Below are 21,945 nucleotides of genomic sequence, written 5' to 3' on the forward strand. Positions count from 1 at the left end.
GGACGATTAAGGGATAAGGGATATGAGGCACGTGTGAAGTTAGTGGTGGTGCGGCTAGATATCGACCCGGGGAATCGCCTGGGACCATTCTTTTCGCGATCGGAAGAACCCCTGAGGCACTTTTGGCGCGCCCCGTCGTTTAAGGGACGATTAAGGGATAAGGGATACCTGCTAGGGCAAAATTAATGTCATATTCGTGCTCCCCGTCCCCGAATTGACCAGATATGACGTTTTCAAGTGATTCGGTACTCGACGCTGAATACGAATCCGAATCCGACGCCAACTTCACGCACATTGACCACTTGCAGGTGGCGCCACTGCGCCCCCATGCGGGAACGATTCCGTGCCGGCCGCGGCGCGGCAGTGGGCCGTCTAGGTTACTATAGAGGTCAATGTGACTTGTTTACAGTGGTGCTGCAGGGCGCGGTGGGCGGTTTCGTGAAAATAATTTTCAAATTTTGTTGTAGTGTGCCGACTGCCGTGATATACATTGTACGAGAGTTGAAAACTTAACGTCAGATCTTCTGGACATACGCACTTCAACAATCTGCGTTAACTAAGGTAGGCACTACGTGACTACTAAGCAGGAATGACCTTTTGTTTGCACAGTGCTGGTGCACTTCAGTTGGGGAAACTACGAGGCGAAAGTCAAAAAATGGATTGGTCAATAAATGGACTTTTGATGACCATATATGGGCATAAATGCAGCCCCCACTACTAAGGGTGAAAAACGGTATAACAAGCCGGTTAGGGTGGCACTTAAAAATCATTTTTTAATTTTTAATGCGTGCGGGTGGTTTTCCGGTTCCATTCCCGTAAAAAATAAGGGAGGCAAATTTGTATGGAAAAATATTGATGTTTAGAGGTCGCGAATCAAGGGCAAAATTGAGATTTTGGTAGCAGATTTCAATATCATTAAAATCGTTTCTGACTTTCCTATTACGCTGTAATCGGATGATAATAAGGCATTTCTTAGTAATTTTCATATTGTTTATTGACATTTCATGCAGCTTCGGTCACACCGAAACGCTGGTCTATGTACTCCACTACTCCAGTTCCTCCTCTTTAGTAGATAGATTATTGGCGCCTCATTGGAGGGAGGGGCATCATGGGCAACGGGCACCCAGATCACTTTGTGTGTAGCCTGGTTAGCAATTTGCAGTCGATCTTCGGGTGTCAGGATAGCCTTTTCTGTGATCTTTTCAACGACATGGAGGAAGAACTGGCGCTAATCTTTGTCTTTCATGAGTGCCAGTCCTACATCAGCGCCATACTGCGCCTGGTGAAGTCATTCACCATACGCAACTCCCGGACTAGTTACACGAGCTGCGGTTTGGTAGCTGCTGTCCTCCCAGTGGCCTTGGTCATTGATTATGAGCCCCGCGTCCAGGTTGTGGATCCTTGAGAGCTTTTTGAATGATGGTGTGAGGAAGCTCGCCAACGTCTCGGTCGCGAGAGCGGCGTTCATAGTGTCCACTAAGGACTTATGGGGCGGGTCCTCGTCCTCCCTCTCCTACAAGTCTATTGCCCGCACCATGTCTTGATTAAGCCCGAGGGTCGGGGTCTAAAAGCTCCAGTCACCAGCCGATCGCTCAAGTACTACAGGTGACGGCTGAAGACCGGGACTGTCGCCTTCGACAGCTCCTTTTCGGGGTAGGTGCAGAACGAGTTCACGAAGGTCAGGTCCAGAGCCGGCGCAATGGCAGTAGAGTCCCAAACCAGGCGGCGGCGGCGGCGGCAAACTTGCAGGCAACGGACAGCGCACAGCGTCTGATGACCTGGGCCTCGGCCGCCGTCAGCCGGAGCCGCTCCCTGAAGAGGAAGGCATCCACAGTGCGGATGGTCTTTGCCATCCACCTAACTCAGTGGAGTACTCTGAGGCGGAGAAACGGATGCCGTGCTTGGAACAACTCCACCGAGAGCAATTACGCAGAGCTCCAGAAGTTTTCGGTAGTATTCCCGGAGCTAGGCATAGTCCAGCGATGGAAGCGATGGAAGCTGACCAACAGCTCGTCCCACTCCGGAACGTCGTCGACGGCGAACGCCATCGATGTGATCCTGTTATATGAACTCCCACCCGCCTTTGAACCTCTTAAACAGCCGGATGTAGTTAGAGGCCGCTCGAGATTCTAGGGCAGGTGGAGAAGGCCTTCTCTAGGACCAGCTCTTACACGTGGTGCCGGCAGGCCAGCTGGAGGACGGGCCGATTCAGCTTCTGCTCGATAAGGGCTTAAAGGGACCCTCCCACCTTAACATTAGTTTTGAGTTGAGATAGCCAAGTTTGCGGCCAGACTCAGAAACCACCATTTATCCTGGTCGCAACCCCCGCAGCTTTATGGTGTTCAAGAAATTTCTTCCCTTTACTTGCAGGGTGGGACCAGCGTGGTCCCTATCTCTTAACCATTACGGGAATCTGATGACGTCATCAAGCTTTCGAACGTCCGTTAAATGTTTGACTAAAACGTTTTGTAGCACGCGGTGGTATATGCTGCTTTGCGCGCAACCAATGCCGCACTTTCAAATAAAGTCGCTAGGAACAGCGGAGATCCCAAAAAGTAAACAAAAGTAAAAGTCTAATATCTTGAAAACCGGTGAATATTTTTCGATGAAAGTTGGTAGATATTCGTATTTGCTCTTTCTGAACCGAGTGACATCACTTTCATGCCAATTCATTAACTTTTTTGAAGGTGGGAGGGTCCCTTTAAGTACCGCTCACCAGCATGCTGTTCGCCGTCGTGGCGTCGAAGTAAAAGGCCGCAGTTCCGCTTCTCCAGTTCTTAGTCCCCCAGCGCTGTGAGCATGGCATCCTGTGCTTGGATGGAGGGGAGGTTGGGAGCGGCGAGGAGTTGGCCACCCCAATCCCTCCCCCCTCCCCATCACCAGGACGTAGAATCGGTCGACGCTCCTTCTCTCGCGATTCAGGATTCGCGGTTCAGCCGGAGTCGCATCCTAAGTTCCATGCCGCAGTTGATAACAGGCTCACGTGTTCTTCACACATTACGGTTGGGCAGTTTGGCCCGGTCGAGGCCAGTTCACTGTTGGGGACGTCCGCTCGCCCGCATGCGCTTGGGAGTGTGAGTCGGCGTTTCTCTCTCATGGTCGCCATCGTCAAAGACGTTCCCTCCGTGTGCGCGCCGCAGCGGCCAGGTAAGTCTGTTGCTGGCAATGGCACTAGATTCGGAAGAAGCGCCCACGGAAGAACATCCCGAAAGCACAATAAACCAGTGCAGCTCAATGCACACTCTCGCCTCTGCTTTTGCCCGCCGGCTATAGACTGACTCCAACTTCTTAACATTCTCTTTGACAGAAAAGGAGCATGTCTCAAGAATCGATAGAACCGTGGGGCTCGTCCTCCCTTTGGAACAGGAGAGACCGGTCACTCCTCACACTAATCAGAGGATATGACCTCCACTGTGAGAAGGCACCGGTCGCAGGTCAAAACAGGCCTGACATGGGTAAAACAGCCCAGATCAGACCTATCTTGGCCTGACCTGGACTGGCTACGATCGGCCGGAAGTGATGGGATAAACAATTGTTACACAAATAAAGGTCAAAATACGTCGGAAATGACGTTTAATGACCACATATGTCATTCCAAATAGGTTTAAAGTAGTTTCCAAAAAGTCGATTTTTCCCCAAAAAATGTCAACTTTGACCTCAATTCGCGACCCCTAAATATCAATATTTTTCAAAATCATTTTGCACACATTATTTTTTACGGGAATGGAACCAGAAAATTACCCGCACGCCTAAAAATCGGATGACATAAATTTCACCCTATTGCTAAGTGCCACCCTAAAGCCGGTACTTGCGGTATCGCGTCCACTTATTGGAGAGAAAAGGCTTCCATTTTTCACCAGGAATTGGTGTGATTTGATTAAATTCGGTGTATCGACTCGAAAATGGCGATAGGAAAACGGCTTTTCTGCAGGTTCTGGGCGTCGCAATCAGCTGGTCATTCAATAAATGGATTGGTTTTATGAAAGAAAATTGTTTAAAGATTTAATTTAATTACAATAAACAGAAATATTTAATTCTAAAATAATAACTTAACTACAATTAGAAAAACCATAAACAAAATAATAAAAATGAGGACATTTTTAAACCACGGTACTGCTTACATTTTTTGGCGCGTCTGTTTCAATCCGCCATATTTGCCAATCACGGTTTGACCTTGCGTTGTAACTCTGCGATTTAGAGCCGCCAGTTAATTATGCACCGGGTGAGTGTAGGCCTTGTGTGGTTAAAAAACATTCTTATGCCTTATTTTTTCATTTAAATGCTAAGATTCATTGAAAAGATGAAGTTGTCTGATTTTATGACCATATATATGGTCATCGCCCCGCCCACTCCAGCCGCTGATTGGCTAATCCAATTTTTGTTTGGCTCCTCGTAGTTTCCCCAACTGACTTGATTTTGAGATCAATATACGAAAATATTTTTCCAAATTTGTGAACATATTTCCCTTGTATATTGATATGTTGATAACCATCCTGAGGCAAATGATTGGTGAAGTCAGGCCAAAGGTGGCCTATAGGTGGAGCATTATGAAAATGCCTGGGGTGCTTTTTCGGCATTGTCGGAATGGTGGCGTAAAATGCCTCTGTAGTGTGAAGTAAGGTACTTGGTAGGTACTTACATGCATTTCCTAGCAGCTCTACTATCTACATAACTGTTTTTCATTTTTAATGGAAGGTGTCAGTGACCAGTGTACACTGAAACTGGTATCATTCTATTCTAGTGAATTTTTCAATTTCAGGGGAAGTTTTGACATTTGAGGAGTGCTCAAGCACCCCCAAATCCTTTATTTTACACCTCTGACCCTGAGTAAAGCCACTAATCCACACTCACACTTGCAGCAGAGTTGATGAGCTGCACCAGTTAGGCCAAGAATGAGAGCCAGGGTGACCATGAAAATTCGGTAAAAGTATACATTGAGTCTGAGTGACTGTTAAAGGAAATAGTTCACTTTTAACATGGGGTTTTGAACTGGAATAGCAGTTTCGTAGCTTGAGCTGAGACTAGCACAAATCAGGAGCTTTTACGGCTCAACGATCACCCTAGACGAAGATATTCCATTTCTCGTTCCGAAAAGAGTGCCTTGCAGAGGAATGTGTGCCTTGCACAGGAATGCAGCCACGTCATTGTCAGCCAATCAGCATGCTGCTTACAGCCAATGCAGCATGCGTAGGTTTGAACTACGCAATATGATTGGTCCACGCGTAATAAGCTTCCGCGTCAAACCTAATTTTACATATAATATAGTTCGTCCTATATTAAAATATAGAAAATAATTGTTTTTACAAAAAGGTTTTATTTTATTTTCTGATCATTTTGAGCATAACAAATCATAAATCCATAGCAAAATACTAATTTCAGGAAAGTGAACTGTTTCCTTTAAAAGACAAAGTTTTCATATTCTTACATTATTTGACATCCTGAATCCAAAAATGATACTTATATGTCTTGGAAATAAAAGAAAAAACATAATCAAACCTGACCTAACCTTACCTACCTATTTACCTACAACCTATCAGGTCAAGGACAGGGCATTCCTCACCTGTCCTTGACCTGATAGGACCTGCGCCACAATTGCCCCATGCCCTCTGGCAGCCCTAGAGGTAGTGGTTTGAAAGCTTGAGAACTTGAAAGATACAACTCAGAAGAAAATTAACTAAGCAATTAGTGGAAAGAAGACGATTAAAAAATAAAGCAACCTAAAAAGTAAGAAGGACTTACTTTTGATTTAGATGTCAAGTGGTGTGAAAAACAAGACAAAAGCGGCGCCCGCTGGCGCTGCGCCAGGAATGGACCAAGAAAAACACAACGCTGGAGATACAAGAGATCCAAAGGAGCGTGGGGGAGAAGAAGGTGAAACGCCGGGTTCGATGAAAAAGGTAAAGACAGCATACACATGCAAAGGAGGTAAGAAAGCATGTGGCTTATCTATTTCAGACCAAGATGACTCAGTTAGCTGTGATTTGTGTGAAGAGTGGTTTCACCCCAAATGGCAGGGGCTGACGATCGAGGCATTCAGGGCTTTGAACAAATACAAATCAAAATACGATTTTATCTGGGTTTGCTCGGGCTGCAAGCCCAATTTCGTGGGAATGCCAAAAATGGGAAAACAGCTTGAGAGTAGGATTGAAAAAGCAGAGCAAAACATTTTGTCATGTATATCTGCTCTTGAAAAAAAGCAGCCTGCAGGTGATGAAGGAGTTCGGGTCCAGGGACAGCTGGCCAGGCTCGAGAAAACCATCACAGAGAAAATACAAGCCCAGGAAGCTGAAATGAAGAAGTCAATCAAAGAAAGCACAGAAGTAGTGCAAACTCTACCAAAACTACAGACAGAAATGGCAAAGAGCACAAATGAGTTAAGGAGACTTATGGAAAAAAAGGAGGATAAAGCTCAAAGAGAATCCAACATCATCATTCACAACATACCTGAAAGCAGGGCAAGTGATCCGGAGAGCCGGAAGAAGTATGATTTAGACAGCTTTGACAACATCGTGAGTGCACTGCTCGGGGAAAGGGAAGAAGTCAAGGTAAACAAGATCTTCAGACTCGGAAAGAAAAGGACGCAGGAAGATGGGGAGGAAGAACCCAAGCCTCGACTTCTTCTTGTCAGCCTTAAAAACAAAGAGGACGTCGATTCACTGATGAAGAGAAGATGGGACTTGAAGGATGTTGGGTTTAACAATGTGTACCTGACACATGATCTATCACCAGAAGAACGGGAAGAACAAAAAAGGCTGAGGGAGGAATTGACCAGAAAAGGAAGGGAGAACTACAGGATCTTTCGGGGGAAGGTCGTCCCCAGACACTAGGCAAGTAGGTTCAACTTGTCAAATGAGTTGCTTGTATACAAATGCAAACTGTTTGAGCAATAAGCTTAGTGAATTAAGAGGCAGGTTAGACAAGGAAAAACCAGATGTGATGGGTATCACTGAAGTTTGGCAAAAGCATGACTTTGAAATAAATGGCTACCAGCAGGTGCGAAAGGACAGGAAGGCAGGTCGGTTGGGAGGAGGTGTGGTTATATTAGTAAAGGACTGCTGGAAGATTGAAGAATGCAATGATTTAAACGGAGACGCTATTGATGACTGTGTTTGGTGCAAAATCAGAATCGGCAAACATGCCTGCCTACTAGTAGGAGTTTGTTACAGGACACCAAGTAATACGCCAGAAGACAACACAATATTGAACAACCTACTGAAGAGAGTGCCAAATGTAAATGCCAGGAACGTATTGATCATGGGAGACTTTAATTTCAGACAGATACATTGGGAAAGTCAGACAGTTGAGGGAAGTGAAGATTCAGAGGAAGCAAAGTTTCTTGACACTATACAAGATCTTTACCTCTATCAGCATGTGCGTCACCCTACTCGTTTCAGAGATGGACAGGATCCATCCAGACTTGACTTGGTATTTACAGATGAGCAAGGGATGATTGAGGAGGTCAACATAGGGGACCCACTAGGGAAAAGTGATCATGCTGTCCTATCGTGGACCCTTTTCTTGGGAGAAAAACCTGATAGAATGGCAATTAAAAGTAAGGCAAGCCTGAACTTTGCAAGAGCCAATTTCCCAGGGATCAGGGAAACACTAGAAATTGTTGATTGGAATATGCTAAATGATAAGACAGTAGAAGATATGTGGCATTGCATCAAAGAAAGGATTAACAAATGTTTTGAAACCCTAGTTCCAAAGCACAGTAAAAAGTCAAGCAAGAAGGCTGCGCCCTGGTGGAACAGGGAACTAACCAAGGCGGTGAAGCTCAAACATGGTGCCTGGAAAAAATATGCTATATCCAAGTCAAGTGAAGATTATAAAGAATACACCAGGCAGCGTAATATCACTACTGGTAAAATCAGGAAACACAGACACAACTATGAAGCAGCATTGGTCAGAACAGTCAAGCAAAATCCAAAACAATTATACAAGTACATCAGGAGCCAGCAGAAGGTCAAACCAGCTATACATGCAGTTGAAAATGGTACGAGCTTGACCTCAAATGATCAAGAAACTGCTGAAGCCCTGCAAGATTTCTTCAAATCTGTTTTTGTGAAAGAGGGTGATACTCCTCTACCAGACTTCGAGGAGCGCGTGCAACCTGAGGCAGCCATCACAGACATTGAGATGACTACTGAATCAATCAGAAACGAACTTGTCAACTTATGTGAACAAAAAGCACCTGGTCCTGATGGTATCCCCAGCATTGTGTTGAAGAGGTGTGCAGAGCAGCTAACTCGACCTCTTTACAAGTTATTCACAAAGTCACTTCAAGAAGGCCAATTACCACAAGATTGGAAGGATGCTAATATTGTCCCAATCCACAAGAAAGGTAACAGAAATAAACCAGGGAACTACAGACCTGTAAGCTTGACCAGCCAAGTTGGAAAAGTGATGGAAAGGTTGATTAAAAGGAGTGTGACAGCTCATCTCGAGAGAAACAACCTCCTGAGCCAACAGCAACATGGTTTTGTATCCAAGAGGTCTTGTCAGACCAACCTGCTGGAGGCCCTTGAACACTGGACGAAAGCTATTGATGAAGGACGAGGTGTGGATATACTGTACCTGGACTATCAAAAAGCATTTGACAGTGTACCCCACAAGCGACTGATGAAGAAACTCTACGGATATGGTATCAAGGGAAATGTATTGTCTTGGATTAGTGCATTTTTGACAAACAGAAGACAACGAGTGGTGGTAGGGACAGATCACTCTGAATGGTGTTCAGTCATCAGTGGGGTCCCCCAAGGGTCAGTGTTGGGACCAGTCCTGTTCATCATGTTTGTCAATGAGCTGCCAGATCTTGTGCGCAGCAACATGAAAATGTTTGCGGACGACGCCAAGATATACAGGCCTATTCAAGCAAAACAGGACGCTGAGATTCTCCAACAAGACATATCACTTCTGCAGAAATGGTCTCAGGACTGGCCTTTGAGATTCAATGAGGCAAAATGTAAAGTGATGCACTGTGGCTCGAACAATCCAAGTGTAGACTACTTCATGTCAGATGGCACAACCAGTAAAAAACTACAAGTCAGTACCCTGGAAAAGGACCTAGGAGTTTACATCACAAACAACTTGAAGCCATCAGTCCACTGCCAGAAAGCTGCTTCTAAGGGTATGTCAGCCCTACGTATGCTAAAGCAAGCATTTGATAGACTGGATCTCGACAACTTCAAACCTCTGTTCACCACCTACGTCCGCCCACATCTTGAATATGGTATGCAGGCTGTTGGCCCGTACACTGCAAAGGACATCAAGCTGCTGGAACAAGTTCAAAGGAGGGCGACAAAGCTTGTAAAACCTTTAAGGAGCACACCCTACCCAGAGCGCCTCCGCAGTCTTGGACTTCTTAGCGTAGAAGACAGACTGCGTCGAGGCGACCTCATTGAAACATACAAGCTCCTGACAGGGAAGGTTAAGGTGGACAGTGATCAGTTCTTTGAAGTCGACCATGAAGACCGCACGAGAGGGCATCATCTGAAGCTGAAAAAAGGCAGATCAAGTCATCTATACAGGCTGAAGTTCTTTTCAAACAGAGTAGTTAATGACTGGAACGGATTGCCTAGAGATGTGGTGGAGGCTACTTCTACAAACAAGTTCAAACGAAGACTAGACCAACACAGGGCTGCCAAACCTGCATCCTCACGCCACAACTGACCTTATGGCTCATTTCCTAGTCCGGCTCGATGTGAGCATTGAATAGACCTAGTCTACTACAGCTCACTAATGCTCAACTTCAACTTCAACTTCAACCTACCAACCTACAATCTATGTACAAACCTACAACCTAACCTAACCTAACCTACAAACCTACAACCTAAAACCTACAAACCTACAACCTAACCTAACCTAACCTAAAACCTAAATTTTTTGCTGTTACATATTTGTATCAACAACGTCACAATTGTCCACTCGGACAGGTAATATATACTAATACCGAAAATTCTGCACCAGCCGATACCAACAAGACTGGAAATCCACATGGCACACCAGCTCGGAGTGACGCCAAAGAAGATGTAGAGATTCTATTACAAAACTGATAGCATTGCACTTGTCCTATCAAAACTGCAATGAAAATAAATTATTCCCCATTGTGTCTGCTCTACATCATTTTCTTTTCATGGACACTGCGACACTTGAATAGCAGCTTGGCATGGTACCTAAGTACCTACCTAACATGTCAGGACTGCACAGCTCCATGCAGATTCCACACCACACCACAGTAAATCTCAAGTGCACACCAGCTTAGTACTGCTGCATTGACTAAATCTTGTCAAAGTTGTCATGCTTTGCAGTCTGGCTACTCACTGAGACTCGCCCTGTAAAGTGCAGGTAAACCTTTTGGCTGTATCACTTGTTTCCCTTTTCTAGAATATCTCTGGAAAAATTAGTTATGGCTCCTAAAGCTAAGTAGTCTGTGAACTGTGAAGTGTAAAGGGCCCATGTGGTTACAGGGTAGGTAAGTCATTAGTGGCAGTGAGTCAAATCGCTGTCAAACCACTGGCTAGACTGGACTGGCTTGCTGGCAGCTGACTGCTGAATGGCTGTCAGTTCCAGTTTTGTCTTAAGCAAATCCCTGAGTGACATTTCTCCCTGCCTTCGGTTTCCACAGCCACTGTAGCTGGCACAGTAGCCGAGTCCATTCACGATGGCCGAACCGTCAGTGAAGGTGGGCCAGCGTGTACAGACCAAGGACTGCGTCGGCACCGTGGCCTACGTGGGCACCGCTCAGTTCGCCGCCGGAAAGTGGGTCGGAGTCGTGCTCGACGAGCCCAAGGGCAAGAACAATGGCACCGTCCAGGGAAAGACATACTTTCAGGTCAGTGAATGGAGGTGCAGGAGTCCTGCTTCAGTCAGTTGTTGATGCAGTCAACTCACTTTTTCACAGATACAATTTGAATTTGAGGTAAAGTTTTTCTTTTCTTTTCAAATGCTCGAATTTGTCGTTTTAGAACATTGAAAAATAGCAATGCTCTCGTGCCGTCTTTATGCCGTTCATTATGCTCGATTTGCTGTTATCATTTCATTTTTGTCAAAATTTGTCGACGATTTGTCATCAGTCGACAGCATAAATTTCATGGGTTGTTATACCGTTTCCTGGTCTGGTAAGATCGACCGCTGCTGCGTGGCTGACTTCATCCCACTCTCCCATCCCCTTCCACAGTGTGAAGACAACCATGGTGTGTTCGTGCGCCAAACGCAGCTCACCATTCTGGACGGAGGCGGCTCTGCACCCGGCTCTAAATCCGCCACCCCGGTACCGGAAAAACCGAAAAGTCGGTAGGTGGCGTGACACATTGATTTGAGGTATAGATACAAGCGTGTGCGTGCGTTTGTATGCTCGTGTGTGCGCGTGTGCGTGTTTGTCTGTACAGCCACTTTAGAAGTGTATACAATTGAGAGTTAGAAATATAAAGGTGTAAATAATCTCGTCAGGAGCCGAGTTTAACTCGGGATTACTACGTCCTATATACTGAGTGGTTTGGTGCTGCTTTGCATATGCGAAGTATTTTTGACAATTTTATTTGAGCTTATCTCTAGCCCTTTTCGTTACGCCATGTCAACTGTGAACCATTGACGTTTCATTTCTTTTGCTCCTCAGCCACAAATGAGTACGGTTTCCCGCTCTACGCAGGCCTTCTCGTTCTGTTTACAGATAACTGACAGCTGCACTGCCTCGTGTAACGCTGCAGGCATTTGTTTCAGTCCACTGTCTCGGCCGCTTCCAGCCGCGTAGCTGAACTCATTTGGCGCACAGTGCTATTTCAGTCCAGTTCCGGCCCCGGTAGCTCCCACGTGGCTGTCTGGCTCTGCCTGTCTCCTCCGACGTTGTCCAGTGTCCAATGTGACATCTGCCTGTTGCGCGTGACGCCTCTCTGCGACGTCTGACGCCTTTTGGTCACGCGTGACGCCTTTCTGTGGCGCCGTAGACACGTTGCATTCGCTGCCGATCAGGGTGTGGGCCGATGCCTGCTGTGACGCCATGGCTACTGGTCTGCTGATGGTGGCCAGTTGTAGCTGTCGAGAGGTCTCCCCTGTAGAACAAGTGCGCCGTGTAGCTGGCGCACTTGTTTTCATGTGCAGTTTTAACATTGCTGTTTCAGGCGGCCGGCTGCGCGGTTACACACGGATGATTATTTCTTTTACAGCGTCTAGCCGTATATCACAGTGTGTGGGACGTGGGTGTTGCCCCGAAGAGTCCGAGTTATATTGACGTGTTTCGCACCCGGCTATCGTGTTTCCGGTGCATCCTCACGCCGTGACTTCACTTGCAGTATTGAGTTTAACTTACTGCTCAGCACTATTATCACTGCCTCAGCTCTCACCACCGCATATTGATTATTCACAACCTCTAGAAGCTCACTGTTTGACCACATAGAGTATGTCTGTGTCACCAAGTATGCCCCAGTGTAGTCCGAGTGTCACTGAATGTCACTGACTGTCACCGAATCATTGTCACCGATTGTCACCGAGTGTCAGCATTGTCCCCACATGTCACCACAACGTCCCGCACGCATCTGTGCACCGCTGCGTCCAGCCCGGCGTCTCGTCTGTCGTCGGGCGGCTCGGCGTCGGTGGGCGGCGGCCTGTCGCGCCTGCCGCGCCTCTCCATGGCGGCGCCCAGCTCGGCGGCCACCCCGGGCCGGCCGGCCGCGGCCGCAGCCATGCCCCGCTCGCGATCGGGCGACAGCGTCAACAAGTAACGAACGCCGCTCGCACGGGCTGGGGAGCACGCGCCGCCCGCCGCGCACCGTGGCTGATCTCTGTCCTCTGTAGACCCGGCGGGGCTAACGGAATGCCGGCCCGCCGCCGCCGACTCTACTAGTCTCTAGTCTTAGCTGGATCGTCCGTCCGCCTGTGACGCGTAGACCCCGCGGCGGCGTCTATCTGTCTGTCTGTCTGGTTGTGATAGTCTCTTGGTCTTGGTCTTGGTCTGTCATAGCGATTGACTCGATTTCGAGTCGCTTTCTGACCGGTGGCTTGGTCACTGGGAGATAGTCTAATGCCACAGACTGCCCGGGCTTCAATCTCTGTCCGGGTCAACTTTGTCGGATGCTAGTGTTATCTGTAGTTTCTATGTCTGATCTGTAGATCTCAATGCCTTCGCCTGGGCGTAGCTCATATTGTCCTTCGTCGCTGTCATTTATTGACGATGTCTTTTTGTCAGTGTGTGGTACACGTCCGTGGTCCATGCGCCGCGGGGTCTTCGGTGCCTCGAACTAACCTACATCGGCTGGGGAGCACCCACGCCGCTATAGCACCCACCGCCCACTAACCCAAACGTGCGACGGGGGCCAGCCGGCTGCCCCCGTCGCCGCGAGAACTAGACCCGCGCGGGAGAGAACTAGTTATTTGACATAATGCGTGCTTGTATGGGGGATTCGTTCAGTATTTGGAGAGTTAGACACCGCGATCTAAGGCGGTGCATTGATTAGAACTAATCAACGCCGTGCGGAAACCATTGAAGCAGCGTATAGCTGGCTAAGAGTTAGTCACCGTATGCTAGAACGGTGCAAAAATAAAATGCAAGAACTAATCAACAACGTATCTTAACGATCAATAGGGACACCCTAGCTCTGAAAACAAGGACGTGGATACAGGCTAACCTGTTATGAGCCTACTAGTGAGATAGGAACATATGTTTTTGTCAACATTGCTCTTCAAGCCAGAAGGATGAACCTTTAAGCTAAGAATATCAAGTGCTTATTGTATTCTCAATGAGTCTTTCGCCAAATATTCAGGGAAGTCCAAACTGGGCCCTCATTCATTCCGATTTCGCAGATGATGTGCCAATCCTGAACTCGGCCCGCATTGATCAAGTCTTTACCCTATCCTCTGAGTTTCTGTTCTCCCTTGTATCATGACGGTGTCACCCGGCCTCGCTCCGCTTCCTCTTATACTTGCCTCCTAACAGGCACGCTTACCTCATCTTCCTTTTGTCGTTTGAGTCCTTTGCTGCCTCCCTGTGTTGTAAGAGACCTGTGCCGTACTATGGTATTACCATTGGCCCATGCCTTACCTTGTGTGCTGCTACAACAGACCTGTGCTGTCTCTATGTGCTGTTACAGTGTGCTGAGACAATTTGTGCCGCTCAGGCAGACGTGTTCTAACCGTGGGCGCTGTGCTTTCAGTTTTGCTCGGCGCGACCCTCATGCCGGAAGGTAGGCAGGGGATGAAGAAATAGTCACCCCACAGGCGACCCGCCTGGTTCACGGTGTTTTCGCACGCAGGCAGATTTAATTCACGGGTCTGGCACGGTCTGAACACGGGCCGTGACACAGGGCACGGGTCGCTTGTGCGGGCACGGATAGTGGGGCGTCAGGCACGGAAAAGGGTGGCACTTGGTTCGGTGTTTGGAAGGTCATCGACGCACCACGGGCTATGGTGTTGGGCATGCTCCTTTCTGGAATTATTTACAGCGATGTTCCTGAATCAGGGCTAGCTTTTCAAGTTGGTTACAGAGTGCTACGAATTCGGGTGGCTTTCGTTCTCTAATTTTGCTGAGGTTCCGTGGTTCATATTTCCTCGTTTAGCCTGTCGCGCTGGGGACGCTGGGGCTGTATGCTCCAACGGTGTCCCCCTCTGCCCCCTAGAAAGCCAGCGGTGGGGCCGAGGCGTCAGCGGCTCCAGTAAGTCTGTGGCTAGCTTCTATCGCTCTGTACAGTGCCGCTAGCTGTGCTCCCTATTCCTCGGTAGCAGTTATGATTCCTGGAGCAGCAGTGCTTCTATGGTGTATAGTTGGAACTGTGATTTTTCCCGGACAGTTATCGTTTGGTAGCTTTGGACTCGAACGGCTTGCTGTTCTCTCATGCTGTTCTACATAAGTTGCCTAGTTACAAAACTATGATTTTTTTCATGTATACCTCGTTTTTTGCAAGGGGGGATTGAGGAAATCGGTTTGATATTCCACATTACATCACATTTTGGAGTGGTTAGATCTGTGCACTTTTTCACATTCACATCTCTTTGACTTTTGAAGAAGCTAGGGGTATTTATGTTGTGGAAGTCTTGACTGCTGGCTGGTTTCTTTTACGCAGCTGACTTTGTTTTCGGAGGGATGCATGAGCTTTCATGATGGTTTTTAGTTGGAAAGTAGCGTTGAAAAATATCCTTCATTTCATAGGCCGTCTCATCAGTCTGGTTTGCCGCTGCCATTGTTTTGAAATTCTTACGTCTGCCTAGTGCCTATCATGATATTAATTCGCCTATTTGTTCAAACTGTTTCCGTTTCGATGAATTCTTATAATCTGACGAGAGTTCTTAGGCCACACCATTCTATCATTTGATTCCATTTCGGTCCAGTTCTACGCTCTGTGTCGGTGTGATCGGCAAACTGTGGTGTTTTAGCTGGCGATCTCTCCTCTGGCGTGTCTCCGCAGTCTGGCATGTCGTGTCTCTGTGTCTCTGTGTCTGTCTCCGTGTCTCCGCGTCTATTCCCGAGCATGATCTGTACTGGATTCGATCGCCTGACAGTCACCTAATCCACTGATGGTTTTGATGCCTATAATTTTCGTGGCTTTTAGGTACTCCTTTCAGCGGCTCCAGCATCCTGCCAGAAAGCTTCATCATGAAACCATCTCCCGCTTCCCTACCTTGCCTTTAGGATTATGCTCCAAAGATCTCTACGCAGCGTAACAAATCCATCCGTATTGCAGCTCCTAATCAACATTTCAGTCTCACCCGTCCATTTTTAGTGTTGTGTCCACTGTCTTGTCCCTGCTAGCCAGACGGGTCAGCGATCGTAATTGTACCCTTGTCGTTTTGCCGTTCCGTCGTATACAAATGTGTCTTCTCGTACGTGTGGCTGTACATTTGTGCAGAGCCCGCCATTTGTCTGCCTATCTGCACGTCGCATCCTTGCACCCAGCATGTCTGCATTGCAATTTGCATGCCCTTTTCAGCATCATCGCAGAGCGGCGGTTCCGTCATCCGTATGCGGTTCCTGGGAGCCCATAGTGATATTTTTGTGACATACATTATCTGGATCTGTACATAGATGATGAGCGAAGTGTTCGAGGGTTTGCATTTTGTGATGCCTGTTTACATTTTACAATGTTTAAGTGTGTCAGTAAATATTATCTCATAGCCTGTTGTTCGCTGTGACAGTGTTAATGAAGTTTGTTTATCCTTATCCTTGCCTTGCTCCTTCATCATATTCCTTGCATTTCCTTGCTTATACTGCCTGAGCGTTTTGTGCACTCCAGCCCCACGTCTCACAAGGTCCTTATCATTCTATTTATGTAGCATATCATATCATGTACATTTTTCCACACATGACTTAAATTTATAAACTACCATTACCTCTTCTCACGCCAGTGCCCATCTGTTTGTTATGATGTCCTCGAATAATCGAATTACTTTGTTCATACCTGTGCATTTTTCACCTAAGCTATTGTCGCCAGCTAGTTTGAGTGAGACTAGCCTCCCATCCCCTAAAACCATACCCTTCTGTCATTCACCCTGAACCCTCTGGGCTGGGCTGCAGGCTACCGACGCCGGGCTCAACGGGCCGCCTCTCGGGCCATGCCTCCCCGCGCGAGCCGACCAAAATCAGCCCCAAGGGGCGCAACATGCCCACCAAGAAGGCATCCTCCACGCTGGAGATCTCGCCAAAGAAGGAGCGAAGTGCCACCGGCTCGACGCAGGACCTCACCGCCAACAAGAGGGCCTCGTTTGTCGAGGTGCGTGAGCTCGGATGGCATGTTTGAATTTGCACAATTTGGAATGTGTTGGGTTAGCAAGGAGACTCGACTGATTTAACATGGAATGTTGGTGCTGTTAATGGGTACGTTTCGGTTCACTAGAAAGCAGTATTGTAGCAGCTGCTAGGTGAACCCATTCGCAGCTCCCATTCTCAAGTAAACCATAATTGCCTCAGTTAGACCATGCTTCATTGCGTATGATATTCCGTGATGGTGATCTAACTACGTGCTTCAAAAACTGCGAACATCAGGCTCCAGGTGAAATGCTTCCGTCAGAGTTTCAATGGCATTTGACGGACTGTCTCGCTTACCTGCTACCTCGCCCCTCCCACAGACGGGTTTCGTGGAGAGCGCCGCGCCCGTGACACCCAGTCCAGCCGCAGCGGCTCCGGCCGGGCCGTCGGCCGCCGACCAGCAGCGAGAGATCGACAACCTCCGGGACGAGGTCAAAGACCTCAACGAGAAACTCGAAACACTTAAAAGTAAGAGGGGAAAGGATATTGAGGACTAGGAGGAGACTGCAGCGTGGAGTTAGGAGAAAGATCATGCTGATAGTGATTAGATTCTTAAAATATTTTGTAGATTGTGAAGCTTCAGCTTCAGTTATCGTCGACGGCTTCTTTGCTGTTAATACCTCGACCATATTGTTTCCCAGCTGCAAATTGTTGTCGATTGGAGGCTGCAGCTTTAGTAAGGCGTTTTGAATTGCTTATGGGGTTCCAATGTCAGTTAAGCTTATGCCACTCTCGAGTGTGTCAAACACCAAACACACTCTGACGTTGGCTCGTAGCCTTCTCTCTAACTGCTCCTCCTGCATCTCCCCTCGCCGCAGCCAAGCGCGCGCAGGACCGCGACAAGCTCAAGGAGCTGGACAAGATGCGCATTCAGCTAGAGCAGCTGCAGGAGTTCAAGGCGCGCATGCTGGAGCAGCAGGCGCAGCTGCAGAAGGAGCTGAAAAAGGCCAAGGAGGAGCGTCAGGAGGCGATCGAGGAGCGCCAGCGCATCCAGGAGGAGACCTCGGACGTCCAGGAGACGCTGGAGATGGCCGCGCTCGACAAGGAGATGGCGGACGAGAAGGCTGAGACGCTGCAGCTGGAGCTCGACCAGGCCAACGAGCGGATCGAAGAGCTGCGACTGGACCTGCAGATTCTGCAGGAGGAGGTGCAACAGAAGGGCGACAGCGGCGAGGCGGCCGCCACCAGCTTCCAGGTGAAGCAGCTGACACAGCAGAACGAGCGGCTCAAGGAGACGCTCATAAGGTGGGTGCTAAGGAGCCAGTCGGGCTGTGGGGTGATTAGAAAGGGTGAGCGGGAGGCAGGGGCGTAGCCAGGATTTCCTCAAGGGGGGTTCCTAACTTACAGGGGCCCAAGGTAAACCCCCTTAAAATCCAAAAAGTCATCGGATTTCATCCACTATTTTTTGGAGAGGGCCCAAATAAATTGAAAAAATATTTATTTTAAAGGAAGACTGCCACCTTCAAAAAGTTTTCTCAGATCGGCCTATGATTTATTCCCTGGACAAAACAAAATTTTAGAATTCACCCGACAAAGTATCATCACGTGAATCGCGAAAAAAATTGTCGATTATCATACATTTATCAATCGGTTAATGTCTAGCGACAATGTTTACACATCACTAGACTTCAAGGTCATAAGATTATTACATTTTATTTGAAAAAGTAAGGTATTTTATGAGTTACTAATATATGATTTCATAAGAAATTGGCCATGTTTAATTTATTTTGCATTTAAGTTCGTAAAACATTTATAAAAATCATGGCTCATTTGGAACGGGTCTGGCCCATGTTAAACCCCATTTCCCACACTTTTTTGGAAAAAATGAACTACTGAATATATAAGTTTAACTTTTATTTTGACACTCCAAAATTCTTCTCTGATCTCGAAACAATCAAAGTTTTGACATATATTTACCAAAAGATAAGAAAATTCATGTTTCAAAGTTATCGATAAACAGTAGAGATGTCGGTTTTCTTGGACTAAAAAAATGGCATCAAACTGAACTTTGGTCTCCGATTTCTCGCAAACGGGTTCGAATTTCGGAAAACCGACTTCAGTCTGGGACATAGGTGGCTCAGCTCTAGTGAAAACCGTTTTGTGGAAAAAAGGTGGCAGTCTACCTTTAAAAGATAAAAAGGTTAGAACTGAGGGGGCAAGCAGTCCATGGGCCCTGCTAGATAGGGCCCACGAATAGCTTCATAGAGTCACTCAGCCGGTTCTGAAGGCGGACTGAGGGGCTCGTAGGTCGAATGAGGGTCCTTCAGACCGTCAAAGGCCCATACAGGTCATGAGAGCCTCGTAAGCCGTCTCTAGGGTCATGTAAGCCGTCTAAGGGCCACTCAGACCGACAAAAGGCCCCCTTGCACTTGCAGAGGGCCCTGTCGGACCGACGGAAGGCCCTCTAAGACAAACTAAGGGCCATCAGGTCATTTGAGGGCCTCCTCAAACCGATAGGGGCCCCTCAGATCGACAGTGGATCCTATCCGAGATCCATCAAACCGACATAGAATCAGACCAACCGTCAGAAACCAACAGATCAACAGAGGGCCCCTCAGGTGAACAGAGGGCTCTCTCAGGTCAATCGAGGGCCCCATAGACCGGGAGGGGCCCTCAGAACAGCGGAGGGCCTATCCCACGTCGAGAGAGGGACCCTGAGACTGACAGAGGCCCCTCATGTCGATAGGACCTCCTCAGTTGGGGAAAAGGCCCCTTCAGTTGATATAGGCCCCTCGTACAAACAAAGGGCCCCTCAGGCCGTTCGGAGGCCCCTCAGACCGACAGAGGGCCCTCTCGGTAAAAAAGGGCCCCTCACGCAAGTAGCGGTTCCAATTTACACTGACAGAGGACCCTTCAGATGTTAGTCAGAGAACCCCATCATGAGCTCGCCTCAGAGGGCAGCTCGATGCGTTCAGAGGGCCCGTCGGTAGCTAAGAGGGCCCCCGTCCAGCGACCGGGGGCCCTTTCATGCGCTCAGAATGTTTTACTGTAGCTCAGAAGGCCCACGTCAATCAGGGGCCCCTTCATGCGTTCAGAGGGCCCTGTCGTGTACTCAGAGGGCCTTTCTGCAGTTCAGAGGGCCCCTGTCAAGCGATCAGGCCCAGGGGGGCCTTAATGCAATCAGAGGGTTTCCCTGTAGTTCAGAGGGTCCCCGTCAAGCGATCAGGCTTTCAGAGGACCCTCTCGTGTACCCAGAGGACCTTTCTTTCGTTCAGAGGGCCCCTGTCAAACGATCAGGGGGCCCTTTATGCGCTAAGAGGGCCTTTCTGCAGGTTAGAGGGCCCCTGGTAAGCGATCAGGCGGCCCCTTCATGTTTTCAAAGGGCCCTCTCGTGTACCAAGAGGGCCTTTCTTTAGTTTATAGGGCCTCCGTCAGGCCATCAGGGGCCCCTTCACTAGCTCTGAAGAGGACCTCTCGAACTTCAACATGCTTCAACCAAGCTATGAGCTGAAATGCATATTCAATAAAAAATTAAAAAAGAGGCTCATCAAAAATAAAGTGGGTGAAATCCGGCCTAGAAATTCGGTAAGGTAGGGTGTACGTACGAAGGTAAAGCCCACATACATGTGGGATCCCCGATTTGAAACAGCCCATCCCTAAACTTTTGAAACTTCGAAGGGCCCTGCCGTCAGCTTCGGAGATAGGGGCCCATGGAAGGCCCAAGGGGGTCCCTATGGACCATAGGGACCCCCCTTCGCTACGCCACTGGGGGAGGGAGGGAGGGGGTTTCGCGATATTTATAGATAATTGTACAAGGGAAGGGTTGGCTGGGGATGGTTGGCAGTCTTTGTTAAATCATGTCAAAAATTGATTGTATTTCTAGGACGCATGGCCGATCTGATGATTCAAACACATATTTAACGTTCTCGTTTTTATTTCGTCCTTATGATGGCCGATGTCCCTTTTTTAGTTTCCGTGTCCCGCATCCTTGAAGTCAAACATCATCATAATCAATAGTCCTCGCCTCCAATCGTGTCTTCTTTGTTTCGAACACGTCCTACGCTTCTAGGACCACACCTGATAGGACCATGCATTCCACCCTCACGCCCCACACCCCCTCGTACCCTCACACCCATCATGCTTTCATGTTCTCACCCCTCACGCCTTCATGTCTCACTCGCCCCTCACTTTTAATCACGAGCCTCCCGCAGGATGCGGGACGTAGCCGCGCACGACAAACACGAGCTGCAGCGCACCCAGAAGGAGATGGAGACGCTGAAGACGAGTCTGACCGAACTGGGACGCGAGAGGGACAAGTTCCGGGCCCGCTCGGAGGAGATGGAGGCCAGCATCGCCGATCTGCAGGAACAGGTGCGTGAGCTGAGGGTGGTAGGAGGGAGTTGCTGAGTGGGGTGGGGGAGAGATAGAGGAAGGAGGAAAGGAGATGTTGGAAAAGGTTTATGGTGATGAATTGTAGCTGGGTGGGCTGAGTGATTGTATGGTGAATAATGACTTCTTTGAAAATGGAGATTGGAGAGTCATGGCTATGCGAAGTTTGCAGATGCATGGATTGCATGAAGTTCCAGCAACTATGCTGATGCTGGAAGACAAGGTCTTGTGGTCATTTGATAGTCTATTTTACCCGCGGTATCTGCCAATTGCCAGTACGCTCTCAAGTTGTCTTTGAATTTGTTCGTGTCCAGTTCACCGAGACAAACTCGTGAATCCGACATCCTCACTGACTGACTGTGTTGTCCCCCTTCCCCGTCAGGTGGACGCGGCTCTCGGTGCCGAGGAGATGGTGGAACACCTCTCTCAGCGGAACCTCGCTCAGGAGGACAAGATTCAGGAGCTGCAGGAGTCGGTCGAAACCCTGGAGGCGCTTCATGACATGAACGAGGAGATTGCCGAGAACTTTAGAGAGACTGAGCTGGAACTGAAGCAGGAGCTGGACATGCAGACGGGACAGATGAGACAGGTCGGTGAAGTTAATGCTGAGCAGGCTGGGATGGGGCTGGGTGGATGGACGGTATATACGAGTACCTACATAGTTGCATGTGGATAGCGAGACTAGGGTGCGGAGCGTAGACAGCGTGTCAAGACGTGCGGTGAGAGGGAAGCTGTTAGAGAATATGGCTAGGATTGGAAACGACCGGTATGTCAGAGCCCTTCGTGATCGTGCACTAGCCTATAGTTTCACTATGTAGGTTATATGGGTAATGTGTCGCAGCCCGGTGGTTGTCATAAACGTGAGTCGTTAGTTCCTCTGGTCA

At 48.3% G+C, this 21,945-nt stretch overlaps 1 protein-coding gene across 5 annotated transcripts in view; it reads left to right on the plus strand.

Moving 5' to 3' along the window:
• Nucleotides 1-300: 300 nt before the first annotated feature.
• Nucleotides 301-21,945, plus strand: part of LOC122381658 (dynactin subunit 1-like) — an 83,768-nt gene continuing 62,123 nt past the window's right edge. The window contains exons 1-9 of one of the 5 annotated variants that reach the window (XM_043366074.1): nt 336-561; nt 10,628-10,834; nt 11,180-11,295; nt 12,554-12,715; nt 16,502-16,697; nt 17,053-17,200; nt 17,551-17,977; nt 20,884-21,043; nt 21,444-21,650. In XM_043366074.1, the coding sequence (XP_043222009.1) occupies nt 10,664-10,834; nt 11,180-11,295; nt 12,554-12,715; nt 16,502-16,697; nt 17,053-17,200; nt 17,551-17,977; nt 20,884-21,043; nt 21,444-21,650 (1,587 nt within the window). In that variant the 5' untranslated portion in view covers nt 336-561; nt 10,628-10,663. Of the gene's footprint in view, nt 562-4,142; nt 4,223-5,828; nt 5,898-10,627; nt 10,835-11,179; nt 11,296-12,553; nt 12,716-16,501; nt 16,698-17,052; nt 17,201-17,550; nt 17,978-20,883; nt 21,044-21,443; nt 21,651-21,945 lie in introns of those variants that run through there. The other 4 variants (XM_043366077.1, XM_043366075.1, XM_043366078.1 and 1 more) reach the window with 4 other exon arrangements.

This window comes from Amphibalanus amphitrite, unplaced genomic scaffold (genome assembly GCF_019059575.1).
Source record: "Amphibalanus amphitrite isolate SeventyFive unplaced genomic scaffold, NRLGWU_Aamphi_draft 000124F_arrow, whole genome shotgun sequence".
In the NCBI taxonomy this organism is placed as follows: Eukaryota; Metazoa; Arthropoda; class Thecostraca; order Balanomorpha; family Balanidae; genus Amphibalanus; species Amphibalanus amphitrite.